The following is an 18,036-nucleotide window of genomic DNA, read 5'->3' as shown; positions in this document are numbered from 1 at the left end:
AGAAGTATGTTATATCATTTCCAGATATTAGAGAATTTTTTATATATCTTTCTGTTAATGATTTCAGTTTGATTCTGTTGTGGTTAGAGGATGTATTTTGTGTGATGTGAATCCATTTTAAATTTATTGAGACTTGTTTTTTAGCCCAGAATATGATCCATCTTGGTAACTATTTTATGAATACTTAAAGAAAATGTATATCTTAATGTTGTTGGATAGCATGTTCTATGAATGTCATTTAGGTCCAACTGATTGACAGTTATTTTTGTCTTGTATATCCTTACAAAGTTTTCAGTCTGCTGCTTCTTTTAATTATACATGAATATATGGATGTAGAGAGGAGGAATGTGAAAAATGGCTTGCTAATGGCATTTGTAAAGCATCATTGAGCAAAGAAGGGAGGTGAGAGTTGTGGTAGAGAAGGGAAAGGTTGGGGTGGTATTCAGACCAGCAAGGGAATCCAGCAATACCAAACTAATGATTATAAGCAGTAGCGATTTAGAGAATTTAAAGTGGGTTATGCACTTTTTAACACCCAGCTGTATATATCAGATAACAAGCATTACTCTCAGAGGGAGCATGAATAGAGATGACAAATAGGCAACGGTCAATTGATTAATAATGTAGGCAGCAGTTACAAGAAGTTGAGAGGTTATTTTCCAACATTTTAAGAGGGATTTATTTCTCAGCATAACTACTAATGATGCTTTTACTAAGTAGTTAATCAGCAGCAGCAACATCAACATCAAAATGAACATTTATTGTGAACTTATGTGCCAGACGCTAAACTAAAAACACCTTACATGTATTTTCATCTCAGCGCTAGGATATGAGTACCATTACTACCATTACTACTATTCCTACCTTACAGATGAAGAAATTGAGCTTTTGTGGGGTTAAATAACATCTCAAGGGATCACTCAATGGGGAGTGATGAAGATGGGGTTGAGCCTGACCTGTTTTATAGTGTCTGTTATTGATTTCCCTGTCCCCATCCTCCAATAAAATGAAGAATCCTTTCTGGTTCTGAGTTTTACTAGAGTAGCTTTTATTCAGTAGGAGACTTCTCAGACTTCTTTTACTATGACATTAAGAAAGGCATTTTACGTGGCAGTTGAGTACATTTATTATATGTACTTATGTGTATGTTATGTTTGTGTGTATTTCTTTAAAACATACTTGGCTTTAATGTGTACTTTAGATTTTATTTTCTATTGGTTCTCTCTCCTTTTCTTTCTTTCCTGTCACGTTTAACATGGATTGCAATCCAGGTCAGAAAACAGTAATCTTATTTCAGCTGGGAGAATTGTAGACAAATATGGAGCACTGCAACTATATGTATATGAGAAATGCATTTTAGGTGGGCGGAAGAGATTTAAGTCACCATTTGTAAACAGAACACTATGTCTTATACAAAGTAGATTGCTTTAAAGAAAAAAAAAAGTTGCCTTTTTTTAAAGGTAAACCTGAGGAGTGATATATTTGGTTTTTCTTTTTAAAGCTCTCTGACCCTTCTGATTTACCAAGGAATGCCTTTAGAATTTTTACCATTCTTGTGGAATTTTTATGTATTGAACATATTGATTATGCCTTGGAAACAGGACTTGCTGGTAAGTATATTTATTTGTATTATACTTCATCTTAAATTCTTTTGACCCTGTTTGGTTAAACTGTATGCATACTGTTGTTTTATATATATTCACCTCACTCAATGCAGAAAAATGCTTTTTGAACTTCCTGTAGTGCAAGGATTTGTCAGATGCTAAAAGCTATACAAAGACACAGTTCTCATGTTGCTTACATTGAGCAGGGCAGGATAAGCTACATAAGTCACAGCAGTGTATGGCAGAGTGTAATACAATGCTGTAAGTTATTAAATGCCAAGGGAGCAGAAATGGAAATGACAGCAATTCTTCTTGAGACAATTCAGTAATGTAAAGTTTGGAAAGGAAAATAAGTCTTATCAGTAAGCCTGGAAAGGAATATATTCATATGATATTTTTTCTTTTGTTTTTGGCCTTTTGGGTTTACTGATATTAATAAGATAATAATGACCTTTTCCCTAAATTCTAGTCCCATTAGTTCAGTTGCCTCCTTGACTTCTCTCATCTGTTCTGTGTGCATCTCAAATTTAATCTATCCAAAATGAAACTCTTTATCTTCCATCTACATTTCTTCCTTTCCCATTATTTCTCATGTCTTTAAAAGGCATTGCTTTTTACTATTTGCTCAAGCCCCAAACCCAGGAGTTGCCATAATTCTTCTTTTCATCAAGTCTGAAAACCAGTCTGTCAGCAAATCCTGTCTATATATTGTCAAACATAACTCAAATTCGCCTACTTTTCTCCATCTCCATCGATGCCAACCTGATTTAAACATCATGATCTCCATCTGCTCCTAACTGGTCTCTCTGTATGTTCTTACCTTTCCAAATAACTGACTCCATGTAGCAGTCATGTTATAAATTTAAGAGTCTTAAATTTTTTTTGTTTAAGACCTTTTAGTGATTTTCTATTACACGTAGGGGGAAAACAGCAACAAACTCTTTACAAAAGCATAGTTTTGATCTGGCCTCCTCTTTTATATTCATCCTCATCTCATCTGCATTTCCCTTCACTACCCCAGCCACTCTGGCCTTTATTCTTTTTCCTCACTCAGGTTCTTTGCACTTGGTGTCCTCCGCCTCCTGACCCCCATTTCTTTTTCTTCAGCTCTTCTCATGTCTGGCTTTTCAGCCTTCTGATCTTCACTAAGGTGCCACATTTTTAGAGAGTCTTTTGCTGATGAACCTAGCTAAAGTGACCCACTTCTCCCAGCCTACGTACTCATTATTTCATCATTGAATTGACTTTTTTCATAGCACTTGTTAAAATAAAATTTTCATCCATTTGTATTTGCCTCACTTATTGAACATATACTTAAGTGCTTGCTCTTATGAACTTACATTCTTATGGAAAAGATTGACAAATGGCTAGTAAGTACAGTGAATAAAAATAAAATTGAGTAAGAAATAGAGAATAGTAATGGGAGGTAGAATGGGGAATTCAGGGGGAAGAGGGCTTTTTTAGAAAGGATGGTCAGAGAAGGCCTCTCTGAGGAGACATGAATCAGCTGAATGAAGTGAAGGAATAAATTGAATATTTGGAGAAAGAGTATTTTAGGCAGAGAGAATAGCATATAAGTTCATGTAGATAGGAATCTTATTTGTCTTAATTGCATTATCGTCTAGCACCTAGAAAGCTAGTGGAGGTGATGGATTTCCAGCTGAGCTAGCTCAGATCCTAAAAGATGATGATGTTAAAGTGCTGTACTCAATATGCCAGCAAATTTGGAAAATTCAGGCCACAGGACTGGAAAAGGTCAATTTTCATCCCAGTCCCAAAGAAAGGCAATGCCAAAGAATGTAAACTACTACACAGTTGCACTCATCTCACAGGCTAGCAAAGTAATGCTCAAAATTCTCCAAGCAGGGCATTAACAGTACGTGAACCGAGAACTTCCATATGTACAAGCTGGATTTAGAAAAGGCAGAGGAACCAGAGATCAAATTGCCAACATCTGTTGGATCATAGAAAAAGCAAGAGAATTCCAGAAAAACATCTGCTTCATTGACTACACTAAAGCCTTTGACTGTATGGATCACAACAAACTGGAAAATTCTTAAAGAGATCAGAACACCAGACCACCTTACCTGCCTCCTGAGGAATCTGTATGCAGGTCAAGAAGCAACAGTTAGAACTGGACTTGAAACAATGGACTGGTTCAAAATTGGGAAAGGAGTGTGTCAAGGCTGTATATTATCACCTTGCTGGTTCAACTTAAATACAGAGTACATTATGTGAAATGATGGGCTGGATGAAACAGAAACTGAAATCAGGATTGCAAAGAGAAATATCAATGAACTCAGATATACAAATGACACCATCCTTATGGCAGAAGACGAAGAGAAACTAAAGAGCCTCATGATGAAAGTGAAAAAGCTGGCTTAAAACTCAACATTCAAAAAACTAAGGTCATGGCATCTGGTCCCATCACTTCATGGCACATACATGGGGAAACAATGGAAACAGTGACAGACTTTATTTTCTTGGGCTCCAAAGTCATTGCAGATGGTGACTGCAGTCATGAAATTAAAGGACACTTGTTCCTTGGAAGAAAAGCTATGACCAACCTAGACATCATACTAAAAAGCAGAGATATTGCTTTACCGACAAAGATCCATCTAGTCAAAACTATGGTTTTTTCAGTAGTCATATATCAGTGTGAGTTGGACTATAAAGAAAGCTGAGCACTGAAGAATTGATGCTTTTGAACCGTGGTGTTGGAGAAGACTCTTGAGAGTCCCTTGTACTGCAAGGAGATCCAACCAGTCAATCCTAAAGGAAATCAGTTCTGAATATTCATTGGAGAGACTGATGTTGAAGCTGAAACTCCAATACTTGGCCACAAGATGCAAAGAACTGACTCATTGAAAATGTCCTTGATGGTGGGAAAGATTGAAGCCAGGAGGAGAAGGGGATGACAGAGAATGAGATGGTTGGATGGCAACACTGACTTGATGGACATGAGTTTGAGCAAGCTCCGGGAGTTGGTGATGGACAGGGAATCCTGGTGTGCTGCAGTCCATGGGGTCACAAAGAGTTGGACTTGACTGGGCAACTGAATTGAATTGAACTGAAGCTATTAGAAAGCACATAGCACATGCTGAAAAATGTTTGTGTATAGCATCTTTCTTTAAAGTTTCTAAGGTTGAAGCAAAATTACCCATAATTCAATAACCTTGTGGTTTATTCTCCCCCTCCTCTGCTTTTTTTATTATTATTATTTTAACCTAGTTGCTCTCAGCATGTGCATAAACATTTGTAGCCTGCTTGCCTACCCTTCCCCTTCTAGCAGAAACTTGACATCAAGTATTTAACATTAGCAATTTGCAAATAACCTAATTTGGTCATTTATATTGAGATAATATCTACCTCAAAGATATGAAGATAATAAAAAAGTAACAAATTTGATTCCATATGGTAGTAAGGATTTGTTCTTTAGTATGGAAGTCTAGCATCTTCATTTTAATAGCAGTGTTCATAATTTGGAAGGGCTTAGGAAATTTTCTGGTAGGATGAGAATATGCCTTCTATTCCTACACATTTTCTATGCGGCTGTAGTGAACTTTGTAGAACTTACAAAGTGTTTTCCTCCTCCTGAATTATTTACTCTGGATAAAATTCTGGAACTAAAATTACCGGATCAGTGTGCTGCAAATTTTTAAAATTTCTGTGCATATAAACTGTTTTCCTAAGGATTTTTCCCCCCACTAATCTATACTGCTACTGGCATGTATGCTTATACCCATTTTTCTACACTCACTGAATTTTCTCTAAGAACTTTAATAATTTAGTAATTTAAAGACATACATAACTATTGCCTTTCATGTCTTTCATCAGTAGCCGTGATTAGTATTTCATATATACAGGTGTATTGACTACTTTTTTCTCTTGTAAATTTGTGTTGGAGGCTTTAGTTTTCTTGCCAGTTGGTGATTTTGTCATTTGTGGGAAATTAAAACACCTTGTTTTAAAACTGGGGGAAAAAATCATCCTTCTGTAATGAACTCTAGGTATTAAACTTTTAATTTCTCATTTTCTCTGAGTATTTCTCCTGGCCCTTTATGCCTTTTAATTTGAGCTAGAAACATAAATGTCTGTGGTTAGTAGGCATCATGGAATTCCTCTTTTGCAAAAGAGGAAACTGAAATCTGAAGAGGTCAGCTGTCTGTTTTGTGGTCAGAATGTGAAGTGGCTTGAATACAATGCTGAAAATCAGGAATTTATTTTGTTGACAGTGAGGAGTCTTTGAATATTTTCTAGGAAATGGTAGATAGAGAACATAGTGAAATATGTTAAGTACCTTACTCTGACAACAAGATATAGCATAAAAAAATAAGGAGATTTGAACTAATAAGAAAGTTATTTTAACTATTATCAGAGTTATTGAGCCCTGGTTATAAGAAAAATGGTTTTAATAGAAGTGTGTTCATGGTTCATGTGAATCTTTAGGCACAGGAGGGTGGGGAAGGAGAAGGTATAGTTCAAGATGATTCGCTTACAAGTTTAGTTTTTGATTTATCTCAGCAAACAATGAAGACTTGAGTGTATGGTGAAAATTTTGGCATTAAAACTTTGTTATTAACGAGCTTAATTTTACTTTTTGTCCACAAAAATTATTACTGACTTATTGAAACAGCAGTTTGTTTTATGCATGTTATGTATATATATATAAAACCACATTCTTTTTTCTGTTGCTTAGATGAATTTCTTTAATATGATTCTAACATATACATGCCTTCCAACTTTAGGAATTCCTTCTTCAGATTCTAAGAATGCAAATCTCTATTTTTTGGATGTTGTGCACCAAGCCAATACTATTTTTCATCTTTTTGACAAGCAGTTTAATGATCACCTTATGCCACTAATAAGGTTAGTCAAGTTGTCTGATTTTCATTGGTATTTCAAAGAATATTATAATATTCTACTTTATGTTAAATTTTAAAAGTAATAGCTGTTCATTGAAACATCAAACAGGACAGGAAGGTGTGAAATAAGAAGCCACCTAGTTGCTCTCAGGGTGTGTGTAAGCATTTGTAACCTGCTTCTTCCCTCCCCTTCCTGTCTCACAGCAGAAATTTGACATCAAGTATTTAACATTTACCATTTGCAAATAATGTAGTGTGGTAATTTGTATTGAAATAATAATATCTATCTCAAAGATGTGACGTTTAAAGAAAAATTTTTAAAAAGTAACATAAACTCTTCTTCCTTGCCTTCCTGTATTCTCTTCCTTCTGTGGTATTAATTTTGTTTTACTTGAAAACACTGTGTCATGATCCTAAATCTGTATGAAAGGTGACTTCTAGCTTGTTTCCACTTGTTATAATGAAAAGATGTACAGTAAAAATTGTATGCCATCAGTAGGACAAATTTTTGGAGAAGGCAATGGCACCCCACTCCAGTACTCTTACCTGGAAAAATCCCATGGATGGAGGAGCCTGGTAGGCTGCGGTCCATGGGGTCGCTAAGAGTCGGACACGACTGAGCAACTTCAGTTTCACTTTTCACTTTCACACATTGGAGAAGGAAATGGCAACCCACTCCAGTGTTCTTGCCTGGAGAATCCCAGGGACAGGGGAGCCTGGTGGGCTGCCGTCTGTGGGGTCACACGGAGTCGGACATGGCTGAAGTGACTTAGCAGCAGCAGCAGCAGCAGCAGCAGGACAAGTTTTGATGAGATATTAAATAAGATTTGGTTTATATCTTCCTGTCAGTTTATGTGAACTTTTGAAGCCTATGAGAATTAAGTAGTGTATATGTGAACATGCTTTATAAAATTGTATGTGTAGTACTATCATTAAAGAAGAAAAAAATTCATATAAAAGATAAAATTCTAGACATTTTTTAAAAACATTGACATACCAAGAAATTATTAGTCTAGAAATGACCTCAAAGATATAGATTACTTGTGATCTCTGAATCACATTTTTAGAGGAAATTTACTTTTTAACAAGCTCTAACTAAACCATGCCGTGTGGGGCCTCCCAAGACAGTCGGATCATGGTGGAGAGGTCTGACAGAATGTGGTCCACTGGAGAAGGGAATGGCAAACCACTTCAGTATTCTTGCCTTGAGAACCCCATGAAAAAAACTCGATGGGCATGAGTTTGAGTGAACTCCAGGAGTTGGTGATGGACAGGGAGACCTAGTGTGCTGCGCCAGAGTCGCACACGCCTGAGCGACTGACCTGAACTGAATGCCACATAGTGAAGAATTCACATATAACTATTAAGGTTGCATATTCTTTAGTATTTTGGGTGTTATTTGACATTTAGGTAATATTCAGAAGGCAATAAGACTACCAAGTTGTTGGTTTTTGTTTTTTAATATAGGAAAGCTAAATACAACTGGATTGAGTGTTAGTCTACAAATTTTCATTAATAGAATTTACTATAGTTTCAAGATGCTGTTATTTTTCTTACTATTACACCAGAAATTTAATTAAAAAGGAAACCAAATAATTCCAAAATCATGTTTATATTCTAAAGGGATATCTCCTCAGAGATGAAAATAATAAATCTAAATCCTCCTCTTTTAACTGATAAATTTGTCCTAGCATGACTGTTGTAATGAATTGAGTGTAGTGAATACTAAATAATTACTGTTTATAATGCTTCTGGGATTTGGAAGCAAATTAAAATAATGTATGTGTGTGTATGTGTGTCTAGGTATGTAACAATAAGCAGGAATTATGAAAACTTTTAGAATTCTAAGGTTACTAATATGACTTTTATTCCCCCTTTAAACATTCAATAGCTCTTCTCCTAAGTTATCTGAATGCCTTCAGAAAAAAAAAGAAATAATTGAACAGATGGAGATGAAATTGGATACCGGCATTGATAGGCAAGTTTTTAGTTTTAACTATTTCTCTTGCATTTTTTGATTTGTAAAACACCATTATAACAACATGAAAACTATTTTCAGACAAGAAAAAAATCTATTTGAATTCCACTATCCTGCTATAATGTTCGATTTTATTTTTACATATTTATTTCATCCTAATAATTTATTTTATTGGATTCCAGATTAATTATTTATGGAAGTCTGCAGGTTTAGATTAACTTTAGACCAATTCTGTTTGAAAATCTTTCTTTTTTTTTTTGGTAAATGCTGCCTCCTATAGACACTCTGTCTCTCTCTGTCCCCACTCCTCCCTCTCTCTCCCCTCTCTCCCTGCCTTCCTCCCTTCCCTTTCCCTCTTCCTATTCCTCTCTCTGGACTTCTTAAAAATGGTATGTAACCTGGAAGATTTCAGGCTTATATCTGAAATGCGTTAAATTAATACACCAATTTTCTAAAAGTAACTTTCATTAAGTGAGTGAAAACTACATTTGAAAAATTTTTTGATGTTTGTTTTAGCTAGTTACCTGTTCATAATATGGAGTGGTGGATTCTGTCTTTTGAGATGATAGTGAGCATATGTTGATGATGATAATCATTTATTTATCAAGCATTTATCAGGCGTTTGCTGTATGCTTGGCACAATACAAGGATCTTTACCTGTATAATTTCATTCACCTGCAATGCAGGAAACCCAGGTTTGATCCCTGGGTTAGGAAGATCCCCTGGAGAAGGAAATGGCAAACCACTCCAGTATTCTTGCCTGAGAAATCCCATGGACGGAGGAGCCTGGAGAGCTGCAGTCCATGGTTCGCAGAGTTGGACATGACTGGTGATTATCACTTTCACTTTCTTTCACTGGCACAGTACAAGGATCTTTACCTGTATAATTTCATTTAAGTAAGAAATACCATTTCCATTTTACAGATGAGGAAGTGAAAGCTTAAAGAAATGAAGTAGTTTTCTAGAGATCATACAGTTAATGCTGGTAGAACTGGAACTAAAATTCTAAAGCCCATGGTACCAGGTTTGGGCATATTTTTACTTTAATTCTCCTTCCTCTTCCATTCAAGAAGACATATACGAATATAAGTTACTTATAGGAATTCTGGCTCTAAATATCTTTGCCTTTTACCAATCTGTCCTTTCCCATCTTTGTTTTATTCACTGTTAACGCTTAGATTGCTTGTTCCATATCTTTAATTACTCCCTCGTAATTAGCCTAAAATTTATTTCCTTTGATCATAACTATCTTACAGATCCTAAACTCTGGATTAATGCAGATTCTGTTATTCTGATAACTGGATGACTCATTGCTGTTGGAGAATGTCACAAAACTCAGACATTGTTCATGCCATTACAAACTCATACTTCATTTCTCAACTGGGCCTTCAGTACCACTTATTCAGCCTCCTGCTTATCCTTAGACTATGAAATTCAGGTTCTTTTTACCTGTTCTTCCAAACTTTGGCTATTCCTTATAAGTTCTTCTATCTTACTCCCTTCCTAAGCATTCTCCAAATATACTTGGTGAAGGAAATGAATTAGTGACAGTCTTCTAAGATCTTTAAGATTTCCTTAAATCAAGTAATAGACAAATGAATCTTTGCTCTGTGTTTTGAGCAGGAAGCTAGTAAAGCTAAGATCTCTTTGCTATCAAGATCTAAAATTTACTTATTTTAAAATCTGAAGTATACCGATAGTAAAATAGTCTTATGGTGACATGAAATTAAATAACTTTAATTTAGTATAAATAATATAAAGTAAATTAAATGGATCAAATACATGGTTTTCTCAATTCTCTAGGACGTTGAATTGTATGATTGGACAAATGAAGCATATCTTGGCTGCAGAACAAAAGAAAACAGATTTTAAGCCAGAAGATGAAAACAATGTTTTGATCCAGTATACTAATGTGAGTAAAATGATTTAATATGTTAGTAAGAATATCTGCTTCATTCGTACTCTTATTAACATTTCATTGATGTATCTTATTATGTTCCAAGTTTTTTCTTTTTATATACTTAGAGATTAGTGAGAAATTATATGTATTTTCTTCTTAGCTAAGTTGATACATATTACTGTGTAATAAGTGTAGAAAAAATTTTACAGGCCTGTGTTAAAGTCTGTGCTTACGTAAGAAAACAAGTGGAGAAGATTAAAAATTCCATGGATGGGAAGAATGTGGATACAGTTTTGATGGAACTTGGAGTACGTTTTCATCGACTTATTTATGAACATCTTCAACAATATTCTTATAGCTGTATGGGTGGCATGTTAGCAATTTGTGATGTAGCTGAGTATAGGAAGTGTGCCAAAGACTTCAAGGTATGTATTCACAAATAGTAAACTTGTAAATAAGTTCAAGAACATAAGTCAGATCATAAAAATGTGTACTGACATAATCATTAGTGGAAAGTTTATAACTTTAGTTGATATTGTAATGAGACAGATCTGACATTTCCTAAATGAAAAAGTGTTATTCCTATCATAATTCCAGTATTAACACATTTTTGCTTTGAACTTTTAGAAAATGCTGTATTTTAGTTCCATAGTCCAGATGACCTTATTAATGCCCGTAACTAATGCTGTATATCATATATCAAGAAAATATGTTCTTTCTTCATGTATATCTCTCTGAAATCAGTTTCCATCCAATGTTTAAGTTATTTTAAAAAGCTGTAAATTATTGATAACTAGTTCTACTTCACAAAAGTATAAATTATTATTACTGTTTGAATAAATTGGCACAATATGAATCTTTTCAAAAAGATTTTAGTTTTTAACACTTTGGTAGCTTTTAAAAATTCTAACATTGAACTCTTTAACACTAGTTAAGTCCTGACAGTACATAAGTGAGAACAATTTACAAACTGATTATAAAACTAAAAATACTTTTTTCCTTCTCTTATCTCAACTCAGATTCCTCTGGTATTACAGCTTTTTGATACTCTGCATGCACTTTGCAATCTTCTGGTAGTAAACCCAGATAATTTAAAGCAAGTCTGCTCAGGAGAACAACTTGCTAATCTGGACAAGAACATTCTTCACTCCTTCGTACAACTTCGTGCTGACTATAGATCTGCCCGCCTTGCTCGACATTTTAGCTGAGGTTGAATTTACAAGGGGAAATGTGTTGTACTCCAGCAAGCCTTGGTTGATAGAAAGCACAGAAGGTTTCTTATGACACAGCCAACATTTTATTGAAAAATGACTGTTTGGAAAAACAGCAGCCATACTTACCCTTGAGGATTTATTTGAAATTTGGACAATACTAAGAATATTTTGCTTTTTTCCTTAAGTTGACTTTTAATTCCATTTCTGAACTTATATAAATTTCAAACTCTGTGAAGCTATATGTCATTGTTTTCATCCTGGAAAATGTTGGTGTCAGAAGGTAAATGAGATTGTTATAAGTATTCCAGTTCATGTTCTTTAACATAGTCCATTGGGAAATTTTAGCATCCTGTTTTGCACTAATGATGGGTAAAATACAGCAAGATTCATTTATTATTTATCAATTTTCAGTGACCTTTTAGCACTGGTAATTGTTAATCAGATTATTTTTAAGTTTTCCTGGAGAATTTTTTGCCTATTTCAAAGGTTAAAAATTGGGCATAATTTCTGTAGTTGGTTGATTGAATTTTTTCCTGAGGTACAGCAGTAATACTATTCCAAAAAAAATGTTATAAAGAAAACTAAAGTGAAATACATTTTATGTAGGTATTAGCAGTGGATCAAAATACATCTGCTTTCTGGGTAAAAGGAAAAAAAAGTTTACAATTTCTTATTTGGTAAACAGATTTTAAGCCAATGCTAGCAAGAAATTAATAAAGCTACCTTATTTTATATTTCACTTAAGATAAAATAGAGGATCTTAACTAAAGAACCATATTTATTCGTTATTTTAATATTATAAGGGAAGTAAAAAAGTGAGGTATAGTCTAAATGGTGCATACGAGAATTGTTACCAGTGTTTAGCAGCAATGCAATCTTTTAAGATTTTTATCCTTAACGCTAAACTGGAATAAGATGGAATGGCTAAACATGCAGGTAGTCTATTTTAAGAGGAATTGGGAATTGATAGTCAGCATTATATTCTAGTCCAGAGATGAACTTTGTAAGGACTAGTAGTTTTTAAATATATAGTGTCATTATCTTTTTCAAGGCATTTCTGACGTGATTCCTACTGAGTGTAGTTAATTGAATTGGCTTAATATGATGACATAATAAATCACTTATAAAATTTTAATTATCAAGTGGAAATTTTAAAAAATTATTAGCTATAAATTTTCTCTGCAAGAATACATTCTTAGCTGTATGTAGTGGTTCGGCTTCTCTTATATTGTTCATAGTCTTCCAGGAACAGATAAACTTCAATGTTTAACTCATTTTTGGCTTTTCTTTTTCCTCTAATGTGGGCTTTTTGGCCTAATTTTGGAAAACTACATTTAAGAATATGTTTCTGAATGTTCAACTTTACCAAAACTTCCAGGTCCAGAGTGAGCTAGCTACTGTTGAAGTTACTTTTAACTGAATTTTCTTCATTTTCTGTTTAGCCCAGTGTTATCAAGGTAAGCAAGAGAAATAAAGTATGCCAACATTTATCAAAGCATTTTAGGAAATTGTGGCAGCTTTGGAAGGCTGTCTAGTTTTCTATTCCTTAGCCAAAGGAAAGCCAGAACAAGTTTTGGATATTAGAGAAAGTCATATGCTTGCTTGTACTATTGCCATTTTAGAAAGCTCTGATGTGAATTCAAATTATACCTCTATTACTTAAAGCCAACAATTTTAAAGCAGTAGTTTTACTGGCCATTTGAACTCTTTGTACACAGTGTCAATTTGTTTTTAAAAAAAAAGGGAAAAAATATCAAATAAAACATGAGAGAACATTATAAGACTTCTACATCAGAGAAGTGTTTCAAATTATTTTGTTTGGATTAATTTTTAAAATGTAAAGCATATATTTGTTGCTTAGCTATTTTGTTAATTTTTATTTTTGTATTTGAGTTCTGTGCAATATTTTCCATTATGACCATTGACAGGACACTAACAAAGAAAACTCATAAGTGAATTCTTAATTTAGAAGTGTTAACATTATTGCTCAATAAACAAATTCCCTGCAGTTGTTTTTTTATTTCACTCCATTTTTACATTTTGAAGACATCATACTGAATTTTATAAATTATTTTTATTAAAATTTTAAGATGTTCCTTATTTCTCATGGCATATGTCTTTTCACTTCCTTTTTAAGCAGAAAAATACTTGACTATATAATCAAAATTAGGAACAAAAAATTTCTATAAGAAAAAAATTTATTGTATAAAACAGTGTGCATTCTTTGTATTCATTATATTTTATTTTTAAAGTAGTTTTCATATTAGTGGACAATATGAAATTTTGCCCAAAATGTATATGACTCAAAAGAGATAGATAAGTAAAATGTCTTCATATGCATATGGTAAAATTTTAGGTAGTGATAATGGAGCTTTGTAACTTTAGCCAACATTTGAATGAAGAGAATCTTCATAATTTTTCCAGTTTCACATGAGCTAACATACAATGTTTAGATAATATTTTGAAGTTAAAAATATGCTCTTAAACACTGCATTTTTAGAATATGCAGAAATACTCAAGAAAAAGCTTGAGTGTATTATGTTTTCATAAAATGATACAGAAAGTGAAGTACAGATGCAGGTGATATTGAAAATGACAGCTAACCAAAGTAGATGAATACTTCTTATGAGGAATTATTGAATAATGGCTGGATGCATCCTTAGACAGTTGGCTATCTGACTATTTTAAGACAATTATTAGTAGCCTCATTTTGAGTACCACCATTGTTGCAAATCCCTAGTACCTTTCTTGTTTTAAAGAGAGCTTCTAAGTAAGTTAATTTATGGTATAGTTTAGACTATCTCTTTTCTCTTTCATTTGAAATATTTCACATCATAAAATAGTTATCACCTAGTAGATAGATTCAAAGTGGAGAATTTGCTGCTTCCTTAAAAATGCCTTTTGGTCATCTATGATGATGAATATTTATTACATCTAGTTAGATAAAGAGATTTTTGTTCCTGAAATGCCAGAAAACCTGTTAAGATGGTCATGTTTATATATTGCCTAAGGCATACTTGAACTGCATGTGAGAGTCAGGTTCCCTGGGTGTGTAATTTGTTAGTGACTTCAAAAACTCACATTTTGGAGTTTAGCTTTTTTTTTTTTTTTTTTTTTAATGCCGAGATATTCTGTGTATTACCCTTGTTTGCCCATGGATTCAGAAGTGTGAGATATTTTCTAGAAGCATAATTTCTAGTGGAGAATTTGCCATACAAAGCATTGTGTGCTTCATCCAGTTAGTTTAGCTGTATTCAGTTCTCTGGTACTTCTCTTTGCTTGAGAAAGTCTGTCCTGAAATACATTGTGTACTTTGGAGGAAAAGAACCAGTTCATATTGTTACCTTAAATAATTCTACATAAAGTAAAAACAGCCTTTAAATATTTTTGATGCATAATAAAGATAATTATAGCTACATTTATTGACTTAAGTCCTGTGCACTGTGCTAAGCCCTTTGTATACGTTATTTCATTTAGTTTCAAAGCAGCCCTAAGAGCAGAGTACTGTTATCTCCATTTGAAGATACCCGTTGCCCAAAAAGTTTTAAGTAGATCTGCTCAAGGTCTGCAGCTAAGTAAAAGACTCAGATTGAAACCCGAGTCATTCTCTCTTTGTGTTTTATATACTTTTATCCTTATGTAACATTAAATAGGTCCTTTAGTTTGATGGACTTAGTAGTTTTGCTTAATCTTTCCTTTCATCCAATATTTGGTTCTCATTGTGTAGTGTTTAGATTATGAAGTTGAGATACAGAGCTAATAACTAATTTACTGTTAGACTTTTTGTTAATGTGTCCAGTGTGTGGTCATACTTTTTAAATTTGGTTTTAAAATTTTATAAGTGGTCATGCAATTTAATTGAATATTAAGTTTGTGCCTACTAGAAATCTTTCAGAAAGTTCTTTAGTATTATTTTGTGTAACCATAGTGCTACTTGAGTTATAAGTTTTGCAATAGAAAAGATTCAGATATTTTGTGCTGTATTTTGTAACATAGGAGTGAATGGCAGTTCCACCTTTATAAAGATATGAAGAAATCAATATTTCTGCCTTCAGAAACAAACTATTTTAATGTCATAAGTTTGCCAGTTCTGTTGATCATTTAGTGCATTGATAGTTTTAAAATAGCTAATACTGGAGTGAAAACATAAGAGAAAATTATACTCAGTGTATTAGCAATAGGCCATCATTTTCATGCAATCAAATATTGCATATTTAATCTTTTTAAAATTGCCTTAACTCTTAACTTTTATTTTCACTACTGATCAGTCTTTCTCTTTCCTAATTTAAGGGGATAAACAACCCTTAAGTGTATGTGGAAGAGAAATCTGACACATTAGAAAATAAGAATTTTAATTGGTGATTTGAAGCAGCTAGGTTGATAACCCTGGGCTTAACAAGACTGACATTTTTAAACGAGGCCCTGTATACTTTCGGGGCTTCCCTTGTGGCTCATCTGGTAAAGAATCTGCCTGCAATGCGGGAGACCTGGGTTCGATCCCTGGGTTGGGAATATCCCCTGGAGAAGGGAAAGGTTACCCACTCCAGTGTTCTGGCCTAGAGAATTCCATGGACTGTGTAGTCCGTGGTGTTGCAAAGAGTTGGACTTGACTGAGCAACTTTCACTTTCACTGTATACTTTTGGACTTACCCTGGTGGCTCAGACAGTGAAGAAACTGCCTGTAATGTAGAAGATCTGGGTTTGATCCCTGGTTTGGGAAAATCCCCTGGAGAAGGAAATGGTAACCCACTCCAGTATTCTTGCCTAGAGAATCCCATGGACAGAGGACCCTGACAGGTTGTAGTCGATGGGGTCTCAAAGAGTCGGACACGACTAAGCAATGAACACTTTTTTCTCTGTATACTTGAACATTGTTACCTGGGAGGTAATGCTAAATTTCAGTTCTTGTAATTAATAGCACTTTTGTGGGGGAGAGACAAGTAATTAACCATACTTGCTCATTTCCTAAGTGGTTTAGAAGGTTGCCATTTGCCTCACCGTACATACAAAGCCAATTGAAATATGAATATATCACAGTCATACTCCAAACAGCAAACAGGCTCAGAGGAAAGTCATTTATTCAGAAGGCATAGATTTGTGCTAGACAGCAGTGATGCATTACAAATATATAATTATTTTCACTAATATTTGAGCAGGTGGAATGGATTAGAACATGGTCAACATTATGCTGCTGATAACATGTATTTTTCTATATTAATATGTACTGTGCAACATGTATTAAAATTGTCAATAATTCATTTTAGCCAAGATACTAATATTTATATTACTGTGTTGAAGAGACAGTATCCAACTGAGCCACTTTTAATTTAAAAGTCTGAAACTGGAATTAAGTTTGCTTTCAAAAACCACTTAAATTACTTTACAATTACTGGAAGGTCAATAAAACAGAATTATCAGTGACTGGTCACTTAATAGGAAGAAATATAGATAATTAAGAGTAGGGATAAGAATCTGAAATAAGTTAAATTTCATTTATGGCTCAGATGAGTTACCTCCTTTTGTTTTCACCATTGGCAATCTTAAATGAAGGAAAATGTCTTTTTCCCAGAGTATCTTCACGTTAATAAACTAAGTCTGAAGATTAGATGGAACCAACCCCAAGGAATTAATCTTCAGCGGTAGGCTTTCAGATTTTTTAGATTAAATTTTGAGAGGTAGGAAGCTTTCTTGATTCCCCTGTAATCTTAAATAGACAGGTGTCTTGGAATGGGGCCACCCCTTTTTACCTATGTGTCATTTTAACCTTTATCCTGTGGACAAAAATTTAGTTTCTTTGAATGCGGGCATTTTGTGTGGCAATCTATCACACCTTCAGCTTTTTGCTATAGAGTAATTGTCCATAGAATCTGGACAGTGCTGAACTAAAGAAAACTGTGACACTACCTCTTAAGTATATTGTTTGCAAATGCTGTGTGCTATTTAGAGGATTCACATAAAAATATATGAAAATACTTTATAAGGAATAATACTAAGTGCCTCTATATTAGGATTCTTCAATAGAATGTATTTTCAGTTTTTGCCACAAGGGGGAGGAGTTATTTTTCTAGTAATACAAACATTTTGTTCCATTAAAAAATAGAACCCACATAGCTTCTCTTACAGCACCTATGAACATGTCACTATCCTAACAGGAAGAGGGTGTGAGTATGTGTGTGTCTTCAAGATTCTGAAAATCCTATGCGAAAAGAATTATCTGAGTGAATTAATGACATAAAACTAAAATAGTTTTGAAGAGCATGTATGTTCACAGTGGACCCAGGAGCCGGACAGAAGAGTTCATCATAATTAAATTTGTTTTTTAGGGTTACATATCTCATAGAATTCCTTTATCAACTCTTTAATAGGAATCTATTGATTAGTTTTTTGGTTTTTAAGGAAAAAATTTTGAAACAATCTCTAACTTACAGAAAGGTTTTAAATACTGTACAAATAAAATTTTTCCACTTTGAGAGTA

The 18,036-nt window shown here is 33.9% G+C and overlaps 1 protein-coding gene across 1 annotated transcript in view; it reads left to right on the top strand.

Moving 5' to 3' along the window:
• The window catches only part of EXOC5 (exocyst complex component 5), a 52,563-nt gene extending 38,902 nt beyond the window's left edge, over positions 1-13,661 (top strand). Inside the window, exons 13-18 of the mRNA XM_065941000.1 lie at positions 1,502-1,610; positions 6,353-6,473; positions 8,361-8,447; positions 10,251-10,359; positions 10,557-10,772; positions 11,367-13,661. Of these exons, the coding sequence (XP_065797072.1) occupies positions 1,502-1,610; positions 6,353-6,473; positions 8,361-8,447; positions 10,251-10,359; positions 10,557-10,772; positions 11,367-11,555 (831 nt within the window). The 3' untranslated portion in view covers positions 11,556-13,661. The remainder of the gene's footprint in view (positions 1-1,501; positions 1,611-6,352; positions 6,474-8,360; positions 8,448-10,250; positions 10,360-10,556; positions 10,773-11,366) is intronic.
• The last annotated feature ends 4,375 nt before the right edge of the window (positions 13,662-18,036 follow it).

The sequence above is a fragment of the Muntiacus reevesi genome, chromosome 7, assembly GCF_963930625.1.
Source record: "Muntiacus reevesi chromosome 7, mMunRee1.1, whole genome shotgun sequence".
Classification (NCBI taxonomy): domain Eukaryota; kingdom Metazoa; phylum Chordata; class Mammalia; order Artiodactyla; family Cervidae; genus Muntiacus; species Muntiacus reevesi.
This window is presented reverse-complemented; position numbering and strand designations above follow the sequence as displayed.